The sequence below is a fragment of the Micromys minutus genome, assembly GCF_963924665.1.
Source record: "Micromys minutus genome assembly, chromosome: 3".
Lineage (NCBI taxonomy): Eukaryota > Metazoa > Chordata > Mammalia > Rodentia > Muridae > Micromys > Micromys minutus.
Genome location: NC_137972.1, coordinates 17,569,519 through 17,594,502, shown reverse-complemented (window position 1 = coordinate 17,594,502; position 24,984 = coordinate 17,569,519). Strand labels below are relative to the sequence as shown.

General features: G+C 38.8%; 1 protein-coding gene across 2 annotated transcripts; it reads right to left on the bottom strand.

Moving 5' to 3' along the window:
- Positions 1 to 3,809: 3,809 nt before the first annotated feature.
- Positions 3,810 to 12,829, bottom strand: CLEC7A (C-type lectin domain containing 7A; the record flags this gene model as incomplete). 2 transcript variants are annotated; one of them, XM_080914341.1, is made up of 6 exons in its annotated part: positions 3,810 to 3,936; positions 6,727 to 6,845; positions 8,649 to 8,797; positions 10,006 to 10,143; positions 11,099 to 11,197; positions 12,727 to 12,829. In XM_080914341.1, the coding sequence occupies 6 exons, from the start codon at positions 12,827 to 12,829 to the stop codon at positions 3,810 to 3,812; spliced, it is 735 nt and encodes a 244-aa protein (XP_080770467.1). The 2 variants fall into 2 exon arrangements, with proteins under 2 accessions (XP_080770467.1, XP_080770468.1); XM_080914342.1 differs by lacking the exon at positions 10,006 to 10,143 and having other exon boundaries at positions 8,649 to 8,800.
- Positions 12,830 to 24,984: the final 12,155 nt, after the last annotated feature.

Below are 24,984 nucleotides of genomic sequence, written 5' to 3'. Positions count from 1 at the left end.
CCTGGCTAAAACAAGCACACTAAATACCAGCTAATGTTAAAACAGTTGAGCAGCCAGAACATATAAAAGACCACCAGAAACCACAGATTTTGAATTCATGTGTGTTTCGAGCTGAAAGTTGTTCATCCAATTATTATAATTTTGACATAAGAAATAACAAAAACAATATGTTGAATAATGACTTGTTTAAAGTTGAAGATAAAAATACTTCTGTTTGGATTAGGTTGGGTATAAGAGTGCTGTAGAGGCAATGGACTAGTAAGAAATTTGAAGGTCAATGTATGTGATCCATAGAATGTAATGATGTATTAAGAAGACAATTCTAAAAATTACAGAGTAGCTTTGATAGCACACATTTGTAACCCCAGCATTCACAGGGCTGAGCTGGTGCTTCTCAAATTCAAAGTCAGCCTGGATTATATAGATACACTCTGTGCAAAAGGAAGGAAGGAAGATAGAAAGAGGAAGGGAGAAGACTGAGAGAAAAGAAGGGGAGGAGGAATAGAGGAAGAGGGAGAAGAAGGAGGTAAAGAGAGGGGGCAAATGTGAGGAGTTGTGTGAGGGGAGGAGAGAAATTACAAATAGGGTGGGAAAACAGAAGGAATTCTAAGTTTATCAAAGCTCAGTAAAACAGTAACCAGAAGTGTTTGCCCTACTGCAGTCATTCAAGTAGATCCTTGCTAACTTTTGACCATCTATATTGACACCTGTACTATGTTCCTTAACCATTCATTTCAACAACAGTGAAATGCTTTTTTAAGTACGCTATGCAGTAGGTGCCTGCTTTGAGCACAGAAGTCCCTGACTCTTTTAAAACCTCGTGACTGCTGTAAATGTTGAAGCAAATATATAAAGGACCAAGAAGCCCAAGAAAAATAATGGAAGGATTTGAAACGGAGTACCCAGAGGACTCCTCATTCATTTAAGAGGAGATATGTGTGCAGACTTGGGAAGTAAGAGAGAATGCTCTGCATCCATCTCAGACAGGCTTGTTTAAAGAAGGAAATCACAAAGACTTTGAGTAGGAAACATGCAGATGGGGCTGAGTTACATAGTAAGGCTAGCGACCTTGCTGGAGGAGTAGAGAGGCCAGTGGTACCTAGACAAATAAAGGGATTTAGAGCACATGAGGTCTTAGAGACAATTAATTTTAAGCACTTTTTTGTTATTGTGTTTTGGTTTTACTCTGAAATATGTTATGAAGTCAATGAGAACTTTTAGTAGAGACCTGACATGTGTGTTTTTGAATTCAACAGAGCTAAGTCTGAGACACATTATAGAAGGACATTGTAGAGATAAAGATAAGAGACAACTCTCAAAATTAGTGCTATGCCCAGGTCACTGGATTATAGAAGCCCCTCATTAGGTGTTTTCTCAAATCTAGCCATCTGCAATTCATCCCCCAAACTTGAGTTCCACAGCTGGTATCCCCTCCCATTCTTTTGAACACATGTATGGGTTTCTGTTTACATGTACATTTCCATGTAAGTTGTCAGCATGCTAGGCAACAGAACACCCTGGACTAGCCCTCATATCATCACACTGGTTCTACTTGCTCCTTAAGCTACACACACAGTGATTTATCAGCTGTCTGTTCTTAGAAGGAAATCTTGATCTCAGCATCCAGATTGATTTCTTTCAGTGATGATGGTTGCTTGAACTTACCTGTTCAATTCTGGAAACCAAGAGTCAACTAAACCAAAACTAAAATTAAAATATTCACACCCTAGGCTCTGAAGGTGGCTCAGTAGCTACTGTGTAAGCATTAGAATCCAGTGTGGGATTATCACATCTATTTGGAAGCCACTTACAGTGTTCTACTTCTCCCAAGGTTGGGTGGGAGGGAGAGACAGGTGGCTAAGGGACAGCTGGCTGGAGAGCATAAGGACACAGTGAAATCTAGTTCAATGGAAGACCCGTTTTCAACTAGAAAGGAGATGGCAAGTGATGATGACACTGGTTGTCTGTCGATTTCTGGTCTCCAGATGTGCCCAGGTGATTGGGCACATTCACACACATATGCACACACAAAGTGCATGTCTTTCGAAATCCCTTCCTGTGCTTTAACTACTGGAGCTAATTAGTCATACTTCTCGCATATTGATCATTTTCTCCTCTATTGTATTTTCAGACGTGACACTTCAAATCTGCATATTAAAAGATGAGAGCAAATGTCACAAAATTGTATTTTCAGAGAAGTTTCAAAATCTTTAGAACTGAAATTTGTGCTTCAGTGAAAAACTATCTAGTATACATCTTCCCTATGTAGTATCAAGGAAAATTAGGTTAGTGGTTGTTACATATAGGCAGGTTATTCAGAGGCCAAAGAGACTTTAATAAGCAGTTTTTCAATTGAGATGAAAGTGACAAAACCAATCATTTTCAAGTGAACAATTCAGTGGACTCAGCACAATTTCTGCCCACATATTGATTAATCTGAGGAAGCTACAAACAGATCCCAGTAATTTGGAAATCTGCACGAGAAATAATAGACAATCTTAGAAGTTAACATGATGGGTCACACTAGGAAACAGAGTCACATTCTAGTCATACATTTGTAAAGAAATTACAAAATAAAATTGGTTGTTAACTACAAAGTAGTATATCATAAAAAGATGAAGTATGTTCAGTGATCTAAAGCACTAATCCTGACTGGGTACTTTTAATATACTCACTATGAGATATGATTTATTTTTCTCACTACAATATATAAGGAGAATGCTTCCTGTAAGGGCAGTACCTTAGTCATACAAGATTTTGCTATCAGAAAAGGTGGGCAGACTGTCTGGGTTATTCCGTTGAGGAAGAAGCTTAGGTTAATACTTTGAGGTGATGATCATTTTAATAGCGATCCAGGTGGATGAAGATAAAAGCTTTATTTGTAGTGAAGATTTTCTTCCCTCATTTCTTCACTTCTCAATTTAGAACTGCATTTTGCCTTCTCCTTGTGTCTAACGCTAGACACTGAGCAAATCATGCAAACACAGTGTGTATTTTGGTAGGGATTTTTGATTAACATATATGTATGTCTTACTAGTTCATTTAATGATACTGCAAACACAGTGTGTATTTCAGTAGAGATTTTTGATTAACATATATGTATGTCTTACTAGTTCATTTAATGATACTGTCCTGTACATGTGTTCAGTGCTTGGGGTTCAGTAACCTATCAGAAGGCTTGTTTCTAGAGAAAGCTCTGTCCCCCCTCCTCTGAGAATTATTAATTCCTTCAGGTGGGGAATGGGACCTTATGAAATGTGTACATCTATGTTGCATACCAACTGTATTGTTGTTATTTCCTAGGTACACTCTCCATGCCCTGTCTAGAAGACACTAGCGGTAGGCATGCTGGTCCTCTGACTTTTAGAATCTTCAGCCCTCCTTCTCTACATTTCCTGTTGTGTGGGGGTTTTGTTGTGGTTGTGATGTTTTGGTTAGAGTGCCTCACGTTCACATATTATCTGTATTTCTGAGCTTTCTTCTCTCCACATCCAGTGGCTTACTAACTGGAAGATAACGCTGCCTTCTTTATGAAGCTGTCAAGTACAAAAATCTTATCTTTTTCAGCCAAGTTCTCAGCTGAGGTTAAAGTCTGATTTTCTGATTTTTAATATTCATCTTTCCTATTCTGTTCTGTGTTGTTGTTGTTGATATTGATGTTTTTGTTGCTGTTGGTGATGGTGGTGGTGGTGGTAGTGGTGGTGGTGGTGGTGGTGGTGGTGGTGTGTGTGTGTGTGTGTGTGTGTGTGTATGTGTGTGTGTGTGTGTGCATGCCCACACCATCTTTACACTCTCATATACATTACATTTTACAGTTCCTTCTCACAGATACTGAATGAGGAAGTATTACAAATCTGGTTGTAGACCTCTGACCCGTGAATCCATACACAATTGTGCAGTAAACTTTCTTGGGGAGCTGTATTTCTGACTTGAAACCTGTTAATAGGAAATACGGTGAGGCAATTCAAACAATCAGAGACCCAGAGAGGTCTTTCATGAAACTAGAAAGTTTAAGAACATTGATAAAAATAGTTTTGAGGCATCTAAATTATTTTAAAAGAAATCTTTAACTTAGATTGTATGAATCTTCAAGTGGTAATAGACTTGTCTTTATAAGTAAAGTAAGAAAATCACTCCCCCCCCCCCTAAGAAATGCTAGTATTAAAAGTTTCATTAAATAAAGATCCATGCTAATTAGTCACACCCAAGGAATACTATTGGGTCATAGTCCAAAATTCACCACCTACTGAACGCTACCTTGAATGGCTGCCTTTCCTTGATCCCGTGGTTGATAGACTGAGAAAATCTGCTCTTGAAATGATAGGCATAAGATAATCTGCCTTGACCCAGACACCCGGGAGAATATTGACTATTAATCTCTGAAAATTTTCCTCACATTCAAGTAGTTTGAGGGCAGAGATTAAGTCATTGCCACCCTGGGACACAGGAGTAGTAACATTTTAAAATGTTAAGCCTGTGTTATAAATTTACAAAGTCTCATCTAATTGTGAGGTTATGATGGGAAAACAAATCAAGGTGAATAAACGCTGCCAAAGAGAAAGAAGTATGGTCTGTGGATTGCTAATGAATGCATTTGGATTGAGTTAGTAGAGGACAGGTAGCTGCGTTCTGCTGATTTAACACAGCATGAGGGTGGGGAGTGGGCTGTTCATTGCTACCAGCATCTTCAGGAAGCAAAGGAGATGTTACTCTACGAACTTCAAGTTGATACAAAAAGCCCTAAGTATTTCATGATGCAATGGTGACGAGCAGTTGTCAGACACAATTAGGTCTTTAAGAAAACAAATCAGCTTGAATGATCCATGGGGAAAAACAGAATGCGCAGGGTTAGCAGGTACAGACTTTGCAACAACGGTCCTGAGTGGACTCTAGGGGTTAATAGTATTGAGAATACTGGAAGCAAAATGAGTTGCAAGTGACAAAATCAAACCAAAATGAAGAAAAGAGTGATGTTTAGACTTCTTCCTTTCCAATTTCTATCTCCTTGACCTCCTTTTGTTGTCTAATTGCTCTGGCTAGAACTTCAAGTATTTTACTGAATAAACAGAGAGAATGGGTAGCCTTGTCTACGTCCCTGATTTTAATGGAATTAGTTCACGTTTCTCTACATTTAGTTTGATGTTGGATACTGTTTTGCTGTATATTGCTAACAATGTCAACCAACCAGACCCCCCAGAGCTCACAGTGACTAAAATACCAAATGAAAGGCACACATGGGGGTGGGGGGGGACCTATGGCTCTAGCTTCTTATGTAGCAGAGGATGGCTTTGCCTGGCATCAAAGAGAGGAGAGGCCGTTGGTCCTATGAAGGCTTGATGCCTCAGTGTAGGGGAATGCCGGTGCAGTGGGGTGGAAGTAGGTGGGTTGGTGGGAAAGCACCCTTATGGTGGCAGGGGAGGGGGGAATGGGGGAATTAAAAAGGAAACCAGAGAGGGGATAACATTTGAAATGTAAATAAAGAAAATAACCAATATAAAATTTAAAATATAAAACAAAACAGACATATTGGAAGAATTATGAGACATGAACAAAAATCAAAACAAAAATCAATAAAGTACAGAGAAAGGAAGGTAAGATCAAATAGGAAGACTAAATTCTATATCTACAAAATCAAGAATTCTAAATCTACAAAGGCCTTTTAACATGGCTTTAAATTATCTATTTAAACTTTTAAATAAATATGGGAGGACCCATGTAGATGATTTCGATACAAATCTCTGCCCTGGAAGAGAGAATCACCACCAAACACAGTATGTTCTCCGATCACAGGGGAACTAAGCCTGAAATCTAAAGGATAGGTGGGAATGTGAGAAGCATGGAAAAATTGAGAAATTTATTTCTATGTCACAGTGGGAGTCAGAAAGCATGTGAACCAAATGATCCCAAAGCAAAGGATAAGTGATGATGAGTTAAACATCTAATGTAAGAACTTAGAGAAAGAATTCAGTTAAACACAGAGAAACTAGATGGAAAAGAGAAACTAGATGGAAAGTATTGATAATTATGAGGATCAATGTTAGTCAAAGAAGTGATAAGGGAGAAAAAGAAACATTAGCAACATTTTTAAATAATTAAAATTTAATTAAATTGAATTTTATACATTAAGATTTATGGGAGAAAAGATAAACACATGCATACATGAATATACATGGAAAGGGGGATAAAATTTCATATTTAAAAATATTAATGAAGAGATGAATAAAAATTTCAAAGACTTCAGTACACAATGAAGAAGAAATTGTAACCTCACAAATGTAAGACGCTGTTGAAATAATGACATAAGATGTCATTTTTTTCATGTGCTCTGTGATAAAACACTATGCTAATGATTTTACCTTTGTGCCCTTCATTGTACCATTCTAAGAGATAGCCACTCTTTTTATTCCGAGATTTGGATAAAGAACGAAGCTCTTAAAGAATTACAGAGTTTTGTCTAATGTCTCATGTCCTCTAAGGTATGGACTTAAAGGCCAAGGCTGCAGTGAATAGCAGCATCTCTTCCCACTGGAATAGTTGGACCAGATGCCACAGCAATCCCTTAGTCAACCCCAGCCGAGCACTCTCTACAGTCTCCCTCAGAGCTTTTCTCTTCATCCCTACGTCCCTTTCTCCTCCCTCCGCCATGACTCATTTTTCTCATACCATAGAAACAGGTTTTTTACTGCATGCTGGATTCCACCTCTGCCTGTCTCTACAGGAACTTACGAGTTGGGGGTGAATGCTGATCCATCCTCCCAGAACCATGACCCTTCACTCTGATTGCGGGAAAGACCTATCCAGAATGAGTTAACACGGTGAGAAGACGTTTGGCTTTCAATGAACTCCTGTAGTAAAACAAAAATGAAAAATAAAGCGCATTGAAACAATGCTACAGGCATTCAGAGCTGACTGTATCCTTTTACAGAAGGATGTTCATGGAAGATGACAATCTAGAGAGGACTGTCAATCACTGAATGTCAGTTAACGTCTAGAGAGATGTTTTAGTCACTTTCAATTTTTCCATCAAGGACAGATTCATAACGTTAATAAAAGATGTGAGCTAGGGAGATGGCTCAGTGGGTAAGAATGCTTGCTGCAAACACACGCACGTGGATCTGGATTCGAATTCCCAATATCCGTGTTAAAATGCATGCCTTTAACTCCCGTTTGGTATGTGTTGGGTGGTTGTAAGCCTAGTTCTGCAGGTTCAGTGCACACACACACATATACATACATACGTACATACATACATACATACATACATACATACATACATACATACATATATGCAGAGAAACACTCATACAACTAAAGGAGGAAATAGGCTTATATTATCAATATTCTTTGTATTTCAACAAACTATACAAAATCCAGCAGTGTCCAGCTCCCAAGAAGTTTCATGGGAAATGGGCCAATAGTTTTTGTACAAGTGACAAATATAAAGTTACAATAGCTTTACAAAGGAACACAATGCTGTAGATGACATCCAGAGCCTGGCAGGTGGCAAGCAGGCTCTCTTCCACAGATCTACACCCCCAGCTCTGCACTGCCTGTTTTGTGATTAAAACAATTCGGGTTTCAATGAAGACTCTTGAAAATTGGTTGCAAAAATGGAATGATTCGTTGCCAATTCTAGGTTGATATCAAAGGCCATGTGAATTTCTAATATGATTGTCTTCCCTGTCTGTATTCCTGCTTTTATTAACTCTGACAAGAACTGCAGTTATAGAGTATGGAGTCACAGATGGATAAAAACAGTAGTGAGGGTAGAACAGAGTGTAAAAATTAGACCTGTATTGTGGGATGGGTTCAGTCATTTTTACCTGCCCTTCCTTCATCAGGCATTGTAGTCCCTGTTTCTGTACAATTTCTCGTTAATATAATAGGGGTTTCTAAACTTTTGGCTTATTTGTTATTCATATCTGATATTCAACTTTTAACAACTGTTGTTTCTCTTTTGAACTGTATATAAAAGGGTTACTTTTTAATCCTCTTTGCCACTTAGAACGTATTTCTGCTCCAGATGTGTATGGGCTAAGATGAAAACTACATATCAGAATTAAAACAAAATAAAACAAAACAAAACAAAAATGACCTCTTTGCTTCCTCAATATTTTAAAAAGACTGGCAGGTGTTTGATGTCATTGCTGATATCTTCCTTGCTATTAAGGTAACAAGTGGGCAGTTTTCCTCCTATACTTCCACTTTGAAAACTGAAGTACAAATATACAAACATGAAGAGCCCTTACCAAAAAATTCAGACTTTCATAAAGTGTGCTTTAAAGTACTTGCTTTGACATTTTCGTTCGTTTTGTGCTTGTGGGTTGTGTGGTATGCTACAGTACTCATGTGGAGGTCAGAGAAAAATTTGTGGGAGTCGTTTTTGCCCTTCTATTATACGGGTTCTAGGGACCAAATCCAGGTCAAGCTTAGTGCCAAGTGCTACTTTGTAAGCCCTGAAGTTGCTTATTTTAAAGTAAAATGTGACTCATTTTCAAATCAACTAATTAAAAATAAAATCATGCATTATGTACCCTCCAGACCATGCAAGTTTTGCAATGGCATGGAATGATATGAACCTTGTTAGTGCAGGAATCTCTCTTACCCAGATGAATATAGACCACAGGTAATAACAAGTGTGTGCTTACAAATTCTTTTGAGTTGTCTATCTTCAGTAGATGAGCACCTAGCTGGGAACAGTGTCTTCTACTTCCATACCAGGAATTTTCTGAGTAACTAAATAGATAACAGCTCTTCACATGCATGATCCAATTAGGACGGCAGGGCCCAGAAAACACTCCTGGAAAGAAAATTAATATCGTGAAATTCACAGTACAACAATAATTCTCTTAGTGCAGTTTCACAAATATCTAAGAATAAATTTTCGTTAACATATTTCTTTAACACATTTTTAATTTTGACACAAATTAAATGATAATTCTACAGAATATGTTAGAATCACTTTGATCATTTAAAATTTTAAAGTAAAGGGACTGCAGAGGTGGTTCAATATTTAAGAGCACTGATTGCTCTTTCAGAGCACGTAGGTTTGATTCCCAGCACCCATTTGACACTGCACAAACATAAATTCACTATCAGGGGATTGATACCCTCTTCTGGCTTCTGAGAGTGCTAGACATGCAAGCAGCACACAGACATACATGCAAGCAAAACACATAAAAAGTTTAAAATTTTAAATCAGTTGAATAATTATAATGTTTTCGGTAGATGAATAGACTTATCTCTTCAATTACTTCAAATTTAAGCCTTAGATTCCCTCATTTATTGCTTCTCTGTAAAACAAAGACACTCAAAAGCAATTGCTACAAACAGGGGTTCTAGTTGACTTAGTTTATCCTATGAAGAGGCATAAATGTCATTGCTTATATTTCAAAGGCTCTTTTGTATTTCGTTAGCTGAAGACAGAGAGAAGGTAAATCCAGAGATGGAATACTGGAGGGAAAGCATTGTCAGTCAGTTATGATGCCTCCAGAAACACAGGCTAGATATAGAAAAAGTTGTTATGAAATCAAATAAATGCTGGTTGAATGCGTTGAACCGGAGTTTTCGGGGATCTATGTATTAGGTCCATTTCTTTCGTATATTCTTATTAGCATTTATAATCTTCAGTGTCTCTTTCTCACTCCCCTCCCTACATCCCTTTTCTGTTACATCTATCTTATTCTAACAATATCACTATAAAAATATCAGTTCTGTACGAACACTGAACACTGCCCCTTCCTTTGCATCCAATGATACCATAGCTGGTAGTTCTCAGCACACAGCCAGAGATAAGAGTAGTGACTGCTCTCTTTAGTAAGTGAAAGAGCTGTGGATTTGTGGTGTCACTTTACCAGCTGTCTGGCAGGGTATGTTATGCTACAGAAATGCTGTTAGGCCTGCTGGCCTCGAATGCGCTGCTATTGGATGTAAATATATTCCCCAGCCCAGGCCTCAGAACTAGGAAATGAACCTCTGGAGTCCAGGATTCCATTGCTCCTTTACTTCTGCCCTTGCCTGTAGTTTGGGATGCCTTGGAGGGAGCCACCTTCTCATCTAAAGATGATTCTGTGGGTTTGTGGTTCTCCTTTTTTCTTGATGGAAAGTTGTCTTTCTCCTCTGGATGTCCCCCTCTCCAAAATGCTTCATGTATCACGAACAGCAATAGTGAGAGAAAAAGAAAGTCATTTTGCTGGGTTTGAGAATGGAAATGCCAGCACTCACATTTTATGGAAGCACACAGGGGATACCTGTGATTAATGAGAAATAAGTGGTACATTGCTGATGAAAAGGCAGTGTCAGATGATGTATGAGATATGTGGAGAGGATTAGGAAGAAGCTAGCAAAAGGAGAATGGCATAGATTCAACTGCAATTGTAAACAAGTTTAAATAATAATAATAATTTAAGGAAATAGTAACTTTTTGCTTTCTTCTACTATTAAACATGCTAAGCTACCAATTTGAGAATTACGGAGCATGGAATATGTAGAATATTCCTGTACTCAGTAAGCATTTGGCTGATTATGAACGATGAAGACTCTTGGAAAGTATCTTATAACTTTATGACATAGGAATCACTGAATATAGAAAACTTAAGAGATCTGTTAAGTATGCACAAAACATCTGCTTAGTAATTTTTAATGCCTCAGGCAATACTTGGTAGAGTTAAGATATTTTTTATTAAAGGTCACATGTAAGATAATTCCCATGTATCACGGGGCAGTCAAAAAATTACACACAACTCATTTAGGCTCTACAAGTTTCTCTCTACTAACTTATACTCTAAGTTCTACTTAAAAACATCACCTCTATATATAGAATAGTAGAGCGATATATTGAAGAATACACATTTTATTACACATATTTTCTACATTTCTTATAGTTCCGCCACTCACTAGCTTATAAATATGGAAGAGTTAATCTTCCAGTCTCTCGGTTCTCCTATAACTGAAACAGATATTGATAGCGCAAACCCAATGGGATTAATGTACAGATTAAATGAGGTTTTGCATGCCAAGCCCTTGAGAGAGTGCCTGGTATAAATTATTTTCATAATCACTGTCTGTGACTTCATCAACTTCCCTCACCCACACTCACCTAGGGCACCCAGCACTGCAGCAATCACGAGTGCGACCAAGCACAGGATTCCTAAAGCCACAGCAATGGGCCGCCAAGGAGAAGATGGAGCCCGGCTTCCTGGAAAGTCAGAGAGAAAATGAGGGAAGCTTGTGGACAGATCAGCTAACTGGAATGGGGATGGTTCTAAAGGGATCAGCAGCTACGAGGCTTTAGCGGGTTGAGAATCTAGTATTGTAGTGTGAGTCTCTATTGCCCCCCAGATGAAGGATGCCTCTTCCTCTGTTGCTTTTGCTGTGGTAACATGGACATTCTATTTGTAACTCCCCAGTAGGCTCTAGGTCTGGACATTATATTTTTTGAAGTCCTACCTGGTCATAGAGCAAAAGGTTTTCTACAGGAGAAACATCTCCAATTACTAAGGATAGCTTTTTCTTCACATTTATATGGTGCCTGATTTCAACAAATTATTTTCTCTGTGGCCTTCTTTTAATTCTCTTTTCATTTTCTGGTTTTGAAATCAGCTCAATAGCACCTTCAAGTATTGCTGTTGCTAGTGAGCATTTTAGTTTACACAGCATAATTTATATCAGCCCTGCCCCCTCCCCTCAATCAATTTTATACTATTTTTCCAAGCAAGTTTCACAAGAAAGGGATTGTGTAAAGTGGTTGTAAGAGGAAAATACTTGCATAATGTGAACCTCAAAAAGCAGAAGAAAGCAAGTGTTAGAACCCGTGAGTCATCTCCTCCTTTAAGTAAGCAGTGAACTGACTTTGTTTTATGCTTATGACACCAACAGCAGAAACCCAAGTCATAGCACTGCCACAGAGGTGACAGGGAGAGACTAAAGCACCCAGTCTGTGAGGAGATCCTTAATGCCTTCTGTCCTCCTCTTGTTTCCGTTTTAACATATGTCTCCTGATAATGACACATTTTAATCTAGCATGTGTTTTCCATCACTGCTATATAACATACTATATACATCTCCTTTTGTAAAATCCAAATTAATCTCTTACCAAAACAGTATAACAGATTTGGGATTTAAATCCTGTGACTCCCAGCTTCTCTTGAACGTATTCTTTTTTAGTTACCACCCAGTGCTGCCTGTTTCATCCCCTCCTACTTTAGCTTCGTATGTTGTATGGTTGTTCAGTTTGTTTATCTGCTTCCTGTTTCCCTCACAAGTGACTAGAAGACAAGCAAAAAGCAACTCCACTAAAACTCTTTCATCTTTCTTTTTAACTCTTCTTACAAGTGCCACTTCCCACTGAAGAAGTGGCTGTGACTGCCAAGTGGACTTAGTCCTCTTTTCTGCCACAAATAGAAAGCAATTTGTGGAAGTCATTGCATACTTACTTCTCAGGGAAGGTGGCTTAGTGAGCATTCGAAGGATCTACGATGACTTCCAGCAACCTTAAAAACCACACACATACACACACACACACCATATATATATCAAATATATATTCCAAATATGTAATATATATACATATATATATATATATATATCAAATGAATATATATAAAACACACACACACATATATATTTTGTAGGACATCCTACATACTTCGAGTCTCTCTAGGTCTCTACTTCTGTTATTTCAGTTAATAAGAGCAAAGGTGCTGTTAGCAGAAGGAAAGTGGATACCTTTCTCTGATCTCACAGGTCTTTTGTGTATGTCTCGAGTGCTGAAGTCTAACTGAGTATATCCGTCTTCATCCAGATTCTCTGTATGAGAATGATATTTCATTGCTTCACAGGGCCCTAGGCAGACAGAGTGCATGAATGTTCTTTCCAAGGAAAACACCTGCCGGGATGAGGATCTCTGAGCCAAATCCTGCACCAGCCCTTCCCTGAGGTTCATGGAGCTCAGCTTAAGTAGTCTAGCCAGTGCCCAAAACAGGAAATGAAAAGCATGTAGGAGTAATTTCCCCTTTTGCCTCTAGATCCTGTTTCTGAGGTTGTAAATTCTAATGAAAACTGAAATGATGTATAGCATGTGACTGTTGTTTTAGATCAACTCTATGACTGCTACATAGATTACAATCTTAAAAGACCTATGTTACACTCCCCTTTAAAACTGACATGATTTATTGGTATGGCCTATGTAAACTATTAAGCAGTTTGGGTCTCTTGAATTTAGCATTGGTTTGTTAGAACTCTGCTTGCATGTACACATCCTTTCATGTGCCAATACCATACACATGTATTAAATACTCATAACTGCCAGGGGTTGGCAACATTTGCAAGAAGGTTATCCACAAAGAAACTCATGGAGGAAACCACAGATGAGTATCCAAAGTGCATTTCTCCAGCAACACAAAGTGAATGGTTCTCTTTGAAGCTTACGATGGACTAGAAATATATAGGAGTAAACATTTATTGGTAGTGACTCTGCCTTCGGTACTACACAGCACACATGCTTTCTCATTCTGTCACCGCCTCCAAGAGTTACACTTATGCATGTTTTAACACTCCTATTTTCAAATGAGGAGCAAAAGACATGGATACTCAGAAGATGGAGATTTCAAACCTAGACAAGGGACTAGAACAAAGGCTTCTACATTTTTAAGACTTGGAATTGTTTACTAGTGCACTGGCTTCATTCTTATGATACATATAATTGCCTGAAACATAAGAGTAAATCTCTCTCTCTCTCTCTCTCTCTCTCTCTCTCTCTCTCTCTCTCTCTCTCTCTCTCTCTCTTCTCTCTCTTCTGTCTTGCAAGTCACAGGTTAACAAAATGTGATCAAATCAGTATGTTAAGAAAGAACCATCATTTGATTACTGCTATAGTTTAACAAGGAGGACATCAAAGAATGAGGTCAGACTTAGTTGATGGATACCATTGCATTGGAGAAGGAGGTTCAATAGGAACTGATATCAGAATACACAAAACAAAATTTGAAGACTATTTCCAAGGCTGGACTGTGCTAATGAAAAAAAAAAAAAAAAAAAAAAAAAAAAAGCTTTGGTGGTAAAGGAACAGCCAGAGCGAGGCTTCATCAGGACTTGTTAAACTAAGAAACTCCTTATCTTTATGACTGGAGGCAGTGGTACACCTTAAAGCAATGCACTGACCTCCAAATCCCAGACACTCTAAGGAAGAACAGCGATGATCACCCTCAAATGTTTGCTCTTGAAGAGACTGTTGAGGGTGGTGGAATTCTTATGCCAAGGGCAGAGAAAAGATACTATATTGCAAATTTGAAAACATATCTGGATTGCTGACCCATCCTCTTGCCCAGACACCATTTCCAACTCTATAGCTGCCAGGGGTTCCAACGAGGTCAGACACTACCTCTGCCCCTAGGTCCCGAGAAGCTGCCAGCAGATGCCATTGAGGACCCACCATGGGAAGGCTGTCAACAGCAGGTTGTGCCTTCTCTGGCCATGCATTTGAAATAGAACGTGTCTCCACCAAATCAGTCTCTCCCAGAAGGAGGAAGCTCTTTCCAGCTCATGAGCAGGGATGTTGGAGAAAATGTGGACAGCGAGGAACTCACATTTGCTGCTGGTGAAATACAGTTGAATACAGCTACTGTGGAAATCAGTCTGGCGGCTCATCAAGACATTAGAAGTAGAACTACCACGTGACCCAGCTATCTTACTCCTGGACATATCCTAGAAAACACCACACTCTACACAGAGATACTTGCACCCCACATTCACTGCTACTTTATTCACTACAGGAAGGAAATGGAGCCAATATTCAGATCCTCAGCTATTTTATTGAGTGGAAAGTCTTGGTAGTGCTTTAAAGTGAAGTCAATTTCAGAAACAAAACTGGTTAATTTTTAGAATTTTGATTTTAATATGCCCAAATGTAGGATGTGAACTTTTTGTTTGGGGAAGGGGGCAGGGGGAAAACCTAACCTAATATTTACAAAGTGACCACAGACCTTCTAAAAATTCTATATCTCACAGTTCCAAGGTTCAAGAGAGAATGCCTGCCTGCCTGGCTGCCTTCTTTCTCAGGACGGTGTGACATTTCCATCCTTATATGTCATTATACTTTATTCTCATTTGTCCTCCTTCGTACTTATCTCTGGCAAAGATCCCGGGCACACTGTAACTTCAGCACAAGAGTCACTGAAGTATGATGATTGCAGTTTCTAGGCTAGCCTGAGCTACATGAGTCTTAAAGAACTCATCTATCTATTCCCATATAAAGATAAAGCTTCTAAAGTAATAACTTACATAGTCTTCTAAGCTACAGTCAAAGTGTGATTCAGTCATTAACCCCAAAGAGGAAGAACATTCTCTTTCCACATACTATTGAGTCCAATGTTCAGCACAGGACCTGGAGCCAGACAGGGAATCAACCATGCTTCTCATAGAAGTCAATATGCTGAACTATCAGCAAGTCCAGCTTCTAGTCCCATATTACAATAGGATTACCTCTAAATCGTCTTGGGAAGATAGGAGGAATTAAAGAAAGAATGCTCAATGCTATTTTTATATATTTCAAGAAGGAAGTATTTTATTTATTCATTTTGTTTTTGTTGTTTTTTAAAAATGTAGATATATATAATGTATTTAATTCAAAATTTGTTTTGCATTTAATCGAAAGTCATAACTGGCACATTTATCAAGTATAATACGATGTGGGCTGTGCTTTCCTTGGTTTTTTATTTGTGTGCCTTGAGTGACCTTTGCTTTGTCATTCATTCCTCTCATGGTGGTTCTTCCTCTCACCTTTCCATTCACTGTTAATACATCGCTAGCCATGGTTGATCAGTCAGGTGTATTGACCTTTTGTTCTTCTGCTCTTAATTTCAGAATCACACTTAACAGAAAGAGTATAAACAGGATGTAGTGTGAATATCCCTGAGGAAGGTTTCAAGACTACCCTAGTTGCCAACAACAGCACCTCAGGTGTCTTTTGTTCTGTATGTGGGGATTTTATACACGCTCTTATTTAGAACAAAGTAACTGACTGAGCTTAACACACTGGCAGTAGTTCGCCTGGTGCCTGGTGTCCTCACAGAGAGGAGCAGGCGTCAGATCACAGTATAAATAAATCACCAGTGCAGCTTCTAAATTCAGGATCCAGAGACACAGCAGGTGGTGGTGTCTGCTTTCCAGTGCCTGCTGTGTAGTGACTTTAAACGAATTTCGATTTCTGAGCTGGTTCTTCGTGCAAAAATGTCTACCGAGATCCTTGTAGGTTGAAAAGAGAGGGAAAACTGACAAGTCACAGTAACTCTCCTATGGTGTGTGATCTAAACCAGGCTGATGGGAATGACTCAAATGTTTAGCAAATTCACACAGCAAATAGTCAAAGTGATAGCGCCATCTATAGTCTTGCCTTAGGTATTTCTAGGCCAATTAGACCATCAATCCTGTCTATCAGTGTGGGAGTCGACTTGCAGAATTTAAGCTGGCAGGATCTGAATCTGGGTGGAAATGCTGCTAAAGGTTGCTGTTCCTTCTTTCACAGCCGTGGTTTCTAGACGTTGTTCACCCCACCCCGTTCAGGCTTATGTGGGTTACTCATAGCCATGAATCCCTATTTTGTTTCTAATTTTTAAACTCAACTACCAATTTACAACTTTCCACTTTGAAAGAAACCTGTCTATAGTTGTCCTGTCTATGACCGATTCCAAATATCTAAAGTGATGACTTCCCTGTGTTGACTTAGTGCTAATAAATGTGTGTGCTTTTAAAAAAATACTCTTTTTTTTTTCTACACACAGACTCTGAGCATCACAGAATTGGTCTCTGTTTGTCCTCTCTGCTGTCTACGCTGGTCCTGCTACAGAAAAAAAATCCTTTTTTGAATTAATTCTCATGAAACAACGTCTGAGTGAATGGATACATAAATGAGCTAAAAAAATGAAAGAGCTATAATCCCCATTTCTCTGTTAAGACTAGTTAAAATGATGGAAGAGCAAAAATACTTGATAAAATTACTTTTCCATCTAAGTTACTGAAGTGCGCACTTTCGTTCGTGTCTTTGTTTTATTTTTAGTTTGTTTTTTTGCAGACATGTTCTCACTGTGTTGCCTTGGTTGGCCACAAGTCACTGTGTAGACAAGAACAGACTCAAACTCACAGATTTCTACCTACGTCTGCATCCCAAATGCTATTCCCATTGTTGTGGTTGAGACAGGGTCTTATACAGTAGCCCAGTATTCTAGTTTTATTTTGGTTACTGGTAGGGTGATCTAGGGGAGGAAAAGGTTTATTAGGCTTTTAGTTTTCTGCTACTGGTCATCATTGAGTGGGAGCTAAGGTAGGAACTTGGGCAGTGAGTCACATTCCAGACGTAGTCAAAGGCAGAGAGGAACAAATGCATTTTGCTGCCATCTTGCTGACTTTCAAGCTTTCATATGCAGTTAGGAATCCCTGCCTAGAGTTGGTACTGCAAATGTGGGCTAGGGCCTCCTACATCAATTACCAAGAACCTCTGTCAGGAAAATCTGATCTAGTAATTCCTCAGTAAAAATTTTTCTTCCCAAATAGTTTTAGGTTCTGTCAAGTTGACAGTTAAAGCTACCCAGGACACTCAGACTGGCCTATAAATATGTAGTTTAGGTTGACCTTGAATACACAGCATTCAGATGCAGCAACCTCCTGAATTTAGACATTGAAGATGTGTGATAGATATTCTGCTCCAGATGCGGATTAAAAATTACAAATTAGGCATTCTGTGTCATTTCTAAAACATTATTTGGTGGGCATACACTCATAGAAAAATTACTTAGCTTTGAAATTAATACCAAGTGACACTGTGCTTTCAAGCAATCTTAGCTTTTACAAACAGCTTAGCAAAAACAGATGATTTGACATTTATGGACATATTGAGCTGGATTTCTGTTGCCAGAGCTATGAGATGTTTTATTAGTCTTAAATTATTCATAGCGCAATTGATTGGCTTATTCTGTAAAAGTTAAATTATAAATAAACTGCCGGGTGTGCTCGTAATGCAGTTAGGCAACTAAGGAAGAGCCAAGGCATGTGGGTTCTGGCAGAACCATAACACAGGCCATTAAGTTTCAATATGTTATAACCGAAGGCCAGCTTAATAACCGTAAAAGCCCACATTGCTCCAAGTCCTCACACAACTTGATTGATAAAATAACCACATCATTCCTTTCATGTCAAACCCTTATTCCTCTCCCACTATTTTCCCTATTTTCCTTCAGGAAACTGGGGATCTGTCAGTTTCTAGTTGAAGACATTATCTACAGATCTACCTTGCCCATCATTGAAGAGACCAATGTGGATGGATAGAGTTTGGGCAGACGTACAAAGTAGGTTCAGGTACAATGATAGTGCCTTTGAGGGGTGGCGACATGGCTCATGTGCCTAGTCTCATGACCTGTGCTTGATCCCAGGGTAGAAGAAGAGAACTAACTTGCATAAATTGTCCTCAGACCACCATGTGTACCACAACACACGTGCTCACACATAAACAAAAACACACACACAAAACAAATAAATATAAATTCAAAATAATTTAGAGTAGCTTTGACATTAAGATATAAATATTAGATACTTTATTTTTATTTATCTTTGTTGAGGTAGAGTCTGACTCTGTAGCCCAGGTTGGCCTAGAATTCACTAGGTAACCTTGGCTATCCTGAAACTCATAGCAAGCATTCTGTCTTGACCTCTCAAGTACAGCTTCAAGATGAAATATTTTTAATTTATTCAACTTACTTTATAAGTTATAAAATAGATTAGCAGTAGATTCGGGAAAGTGTCTGCTTGGCTCTTGTTATCATCCAGAGCAACACTGGATAAAGTTCTCTGAGGAAACCCAGTCTTTGAAAAATGTGCTTCCCATTGAAAGAATGCATCTGTAAACAACAGCATTTTTATACCCACAATCAGCAAACTTTCTCTGGGAGGAAAAAAATAAATGAAAAAGAATACCTAAAACAATCAAAAATACCCAACAAAACAAAACAAAGCAATCCCCCCAAATAAATGTTTAAAAATGTGAAAGCTACTTACACTCCACTGCCTATGTATTTTTACTTCAACTTTAAAAATGTAAGAGAATAGTGTCAGCACACAGGGCCCAAAGGAGCCACTGGAAAGAGCTGTACCTAGCAAAGGTCTGATTGAAATAGTACCAAGAACAGGAGCATAGCCAAGAGTTGGAATCAGTATTCTGTGTATGAACCAACAGATACCATCAGGATAGCCCATCTCAGGGAATTTGCTTCAGGACAGAGGTTCAGGCAATGATGCACCAGGCTCTCTGAAAGCTGCAGGGAACAGGAGTAAGGATTCATCTGCTGCCAGCATGGGTCCAAAAGACAGCTCTGTCATCAGCTTTGAGATAGCAACATCACAAGACAGCTAAGGAATTCACCCTTCAGTCTTCGACTCCAGTCTATTTTTTATTTTATGTGCAATTTATTTATGTGTTCAGCTGCATACATCTTGGTTCAGTGTTAATGCCCCAGCTTTAAAAACATTTTCTTTGGACTTGTGCCTAAAGCCAGGATGGAGGAAAGGGGATTGTGTGTGCCTTTCATCCAAAACTAAAAGTGCACACAATGCACCGAGCAACCATTTTCAAGACAAGCTGTGAACGAACAATAAAAAAGACAGAGAGGAAAGAAAAGCACTGTGCTTGTCTGAGTTTAGCATGTTTAGCTTGTGGTCAAGCCATCCAGAGGGCAGGAGAGGTAAGAGGATGCTGGAGAATTCCCTAAGCTGAGCCATCTGGAAAGACAGAGTTCATAGGCAAATATGGAGGGGTCTGTGCAGGGCTGCGAGTGAATCAACAATACAGAACTAGGTTGAGGTTGGGAAAGATAGGGAAAAGAAAGGGAGATCAAAGGAAGGAGGAAAGGAAAGGGGAAGGGAGAATGGGAGGAGGAAACAGGGAGCTTCTTGTCCAGCAGTTTCACAGTGCGTGGAAAAATGGAGGTACCACTATGAGGGGAACGCCTAGAGACCCAAGGGACACTATTGCCACCCTTGCTTTTGGCTTGAACTCACTCTGCTCCACTTCCTTGGTGTATACTGATATCTCCCTAGAAATTGTGACCAGGGTCTGGATGGGCTTAAATCCATACCAAGATTTTGTTTCTAGCACCCTGGTTTTGTTGTTTGTTTGTTTTGACTTGGGGGTTGCTTGTTTGTCATCTCCCAAGTAGAAGTAGTCTCAAGGGGTGGGTGAGGACAGCAAATTATATGTCACATAAACTGGAGCAGTGGAGGCTGGGGGATGTAGCTTTGAGATTAGACTGTTTGCTATGGAATCCAGAAGTCTGGGTCCCTAGCAGTTGTCACAGGCCTGGAACCTCAGTATAAGACTGTGGAAACTGGAAGATTCTTGAAGCTTCCTGGCAGAACAGTCTAGCCAAAACCAAAGTTCCAGTCAGTCGGGGAAACTCTGAAAAAATAAGGGAGGGAAGTGAGTAAAGATACCCAACATCAATCTCAGGTCTCCATCCATGTATGTGAGAGCACCTCCTACCCCAAAAACACACAAACAGAAGCAATGAGAGAACTGAGAACAAAATAAAGCTATTTACCCAGGAGTCTTCAGTCTCAGAAAAAGACTTTTACAAAGGGCTGTAAAACAATAGTGCCAAACATAAAAGAGCAATAAGAATCCATCCCCAGAAGACTTTCACTAGAGGAAAAGGAAGACTCTGTCTTAGCAGATCAAGGCACTTGCCACCAAGCAAGATGACTTGAGTTCCATGCCAGGAAGGATAGAGTGGGAATAGAAAACCAGCTCCCCAGAGTTTTTCTCTGGCTGTGAATGCTGTGGTACACACACATATTCACCACCATCGTGCATGTAACAAATAATACACGTTAAAGAAAGAAGAAAGATCTTTAGAAAATATGCCCCATAATAAGAATGTTTATCTAGAGATAAAAATGGAGAGCACAGGTAATAACAGCCAGAGTTCAGATCCACAGCTCTGTGGGAAAGGCTGGGCATGCTGATATAGGTTAGTGGCTATGGTAGGGTATTGAGCAGAGACAGTATGCCTGAGGCTTGCTGGTCAGCCAGCTTAGTCTGTGAACTCCACATTCAATTACAGACTCTGTCTCATAAGCCTCTGGCCTGTGTTCAATTTAAGAGTTTACACATGTCGTGTGGGTATTCTGCCACACGTATTGTCATTCAAACAAATATTAACATGCACACACAAAATCAGTCACGCATGTTGATGTGTTCATGTACACATGTATAAAGACACATTAATTACAAAAGCATTTAATAAGTAATTTCTTAAATTGACAAAGATCATCTATGAAAAACATATAGTTGACATCATACTTAAGGTTTAATAACTTAAGGTAAGGTCAAGAAACAGACATTCATGAAAGCATGACATATTTTTATTTAAATATGTTTAGATTTCTTGTGCTGAAAATCCAACAGCTTGTGGAAGAAAAGCTGCAAGAGCAATGGAATGAGTTTACCAAGGCCTCATAGTACAAGACTAATAAACATCTCTTGCTTTTCAGTAACAACAATTTTTTGTAAATCAAAACTGTAGGTGACCATTCTAACTGTAGTAACTTGGGAAGTATGAAACATGTGACAACAGCCTATAATGTCAGAGGAAAATGCAAAGTATTGTCCAGAGAGTTCAAATAATACATGAATAATTATGCTTTGAGAATCAGCATTACTTTATTTCATTTTATTTTGAGATTGGCTCTCACTGTGTAGTCACTTGAACTCATAGACATCCATATGGCTCTGCCTGCCAAGTGCTGGGATTAAAGATGTCTGCCACCATTTCTGACTATGAATCAGCATCTTAAAGGTTTTAACTCTGTTAAAACTTATTTATAGATTCAATATGGCTAAAACCAAAATGCCCAAAGAACTTTTATGGAGATGATGAGTCAGTTCAACACTGATCACAGTAGTAAAAATCAACTGAAACAACATTGGATAAGAACATATTTCAAATGTCATGACTGCATGATTCCAATGTTTATTACAAAACTATAGCATCCAAAATAGTTCAGTGGTCATGGCAGGAAAACCGAGAGAAGCCAGTGGGACAGAGCATATATAAACTGTAAAGGGTTTTTAAGGACAACAGCAACTTCATGGGATTGTTGAAACAATTGATGTCTACATGCAAACCCTGAAGCTTCAAGGCATAACCTGCAAAGCATCTAAAATAGTTGTAGACCTCAAGGTAAAATACAAAGTTATAATCTTTCAGAACCAAAGGGAATAAGAAAAAAGTTGTATAATATTGAATTAGGCAGTGAGTTCTTAAAAATAATGGCTGAAATATGAACATAGACTTCATCAAAATTTTAAAAATCTGCTTTGAAAATGTTCTGTTCCAAAACCAACAGCAAAAATGAGTTTTAACCAAAACAAACAAACAAATAAACAAACACTCTTGTCCCACATCAGGCTGTTTTCATTGTCAAGTATATAAATCTTTCAGATTTAAAATTTAAGAAGACAAAGTTCTCAAAAAAGATGTACTCAGTTAATTCATCATAAAAACATACAGTTAGTAAGTCATAACATAAAAATAAATTCAAGATTGCTTGACATTTAAAAACTTCAAGCTAAAACTATAATCATACACAGCTATATATCAATAAAAAAGGTTAAAATGCCTGGAGAGATGGCTCGGGGGTTAAGAGCACTGCCTGACCTTCCAGGGGACCTGGGTTCAGTTCCCAGGATCTGTAGGATGGCTCAAAAATGTTTGTAATTCCCATTCTAGAAGATACAATGCCCTCTTCTGACTTCCTCTGGTACCAGGCATAAACATGGTACCAACACATAATGCAAAGTCCTAATGTATATACAATAAACAAATCTAAAACTTAAGATTTTCACAGGAGAAGATAAACCTGTTCTTACTACAACTTGAGATGCCAAGGATGGTTGGTATTCATGGAAGCCCTCTCCTTTTCTGAAGAGAAAGCAGAGAATGGATTGCGGTGGGGGTGGGGGCACATGTAGAAAGACTGAGAGGAGAAAGGGAAGGAAACTGGGGTTGAGATGTAAAGTAGGCTAATTTTTTTAAAAAAAAATAATTTCAGAAATAAAAAAGAACGTTTTTCAAAAAGGAATTGTTAAAATGGCCAACCCTATATTCACACACTGAATGATCCAACCATCACACTCCTCAGTGCTTCTCTGAGAAATCAGAATTGTGCATGGACATCCAGAGCAGCTTTACTTGTATTGTAGGTGACCCCAAACAAAGACAGCCCAAAGGGCATCAACAAATAGACAGATTTAAAAAATGACATTATGTACCCACAGGAGAATGCTCGATATTTACAAAGAATGAAGAACTGATATGAACACTGAAATAGAGGTGTGTGGATACCAAAATAATAGCACCAAATGGAAGAAGCTGGACTGGAAAAAAAAAAAAAAAGAATGTGTTATGCTATTTCACTCACATTAACAGTGTGAGCCTCACGTGGCCTCACACTCCTTCAGCCTCAGTACTAGGGAAGGAGAGGCAGGAGGAGCTCTGGAACGTGGAGGTGAGCCTGGTCTGTGGTGTGAGTCCCAGGCCAGCCAGAACTATAGAGTGAAATTCTGATAGCAGATTGGTGTTCGTTCTAGAGAGGACGCATTTGAAAGGGGCAGAGAGACAAACATATTCATTATCTTGGCTCTGGTGATGTGATCGCTACTGCGGACCATAGAAATTACTTATAAATTTGGATTATTGCAAATTTATTACACATAAAACTGCCAATGTCCAAGGATGTAATTACCATATTAACACACAGACACACACACACTCATACACATGATATATATGCTATATTACCCCTAGAATTATGAAAAGCTTAATTTGAAGTGAAAGAGTCTGACATGTAGGGATAGTGAAAACCCTAATAATAGAAGTTTCTAAATCCATTTGTTCCAATTAAGTAACATTTTTATACCCAGCTTTGACAATTCCAAGAAATTCTTCTTCAAATGATTTTCGTCCATTTTGGTCATGTATCTTTCTGAGTCATAGCATGGCATGACAGGGTCAAGGAGAGACTGTCTACAAAACGTATATAATTTAAGGGAAAAAATTATACTTAAGTTTGGGGCCATATATTCTATTGCTTTAGCAAATACTGTTTTGAAGGGCTGGTTACAGCACTGTTGTTTGGTAGAGCAAAAATGAAGAAATAGCTGATGTAGGAATTGATCACAGGAGCTGAGGAGATATGTTCATGGTGAACAGTACTGGCTATTCCTCCAGAGGACATGAGTTCAATTCTTCACATGTACATAGCAGCTCACAACCATCTGCAATTCCAGTACCAGAGAATCTGACCTCCCTCTTCTGACCTCCAATGGCACCAGCCACTCAGAGATACACTCTCCCTAGATAGTGCAAACAATCTGTAAACATACAATGACACTAAAATCCAAGAAAATACAGATGTGTAAACGGTGCAGTCTGGAGATGGACCCCAGGCATGACGATCAAACCATGAGTTCCTGCTCGCAGTGCAGTTCTTCCAGTTCTGTTGCTTTGCATGGTATTTCTCAGGCAAGCTTTGCCTTCCTTGCCTGCACTTGAGAAAGCTTTTCTACATTCTGTCTTTCACACAGCAACAGATGACATACCAAGGTAGAGGAAACTGAGTAGAAAGCATTCCCCCAAGTCAGGCAGGAGGCATTGTTTAAACCAAGAGAGAGAAGAAGGGTTGCAGGTCTGTTAGGAGTCTTTTGAGGGTCAAGGACAGTATATATGGATATACAGTTGAACTCACAACTTTTGGTATAAAGATGTCAAACAGCTGAACCCCCAGTTTTTGTTTCTGGTCCTTGTCTCTGTAGAGGTGAACTGCAGTTAGAAGGTAACTGACTGCTGTCAAGGTCCTCCTGTTTTATACCCAAGAAAGAATAGCTTAAATTTCAGAACAACAGTCAAAAAGGTCTTTGGTTCTTCTCTAGAATCTTTAGAT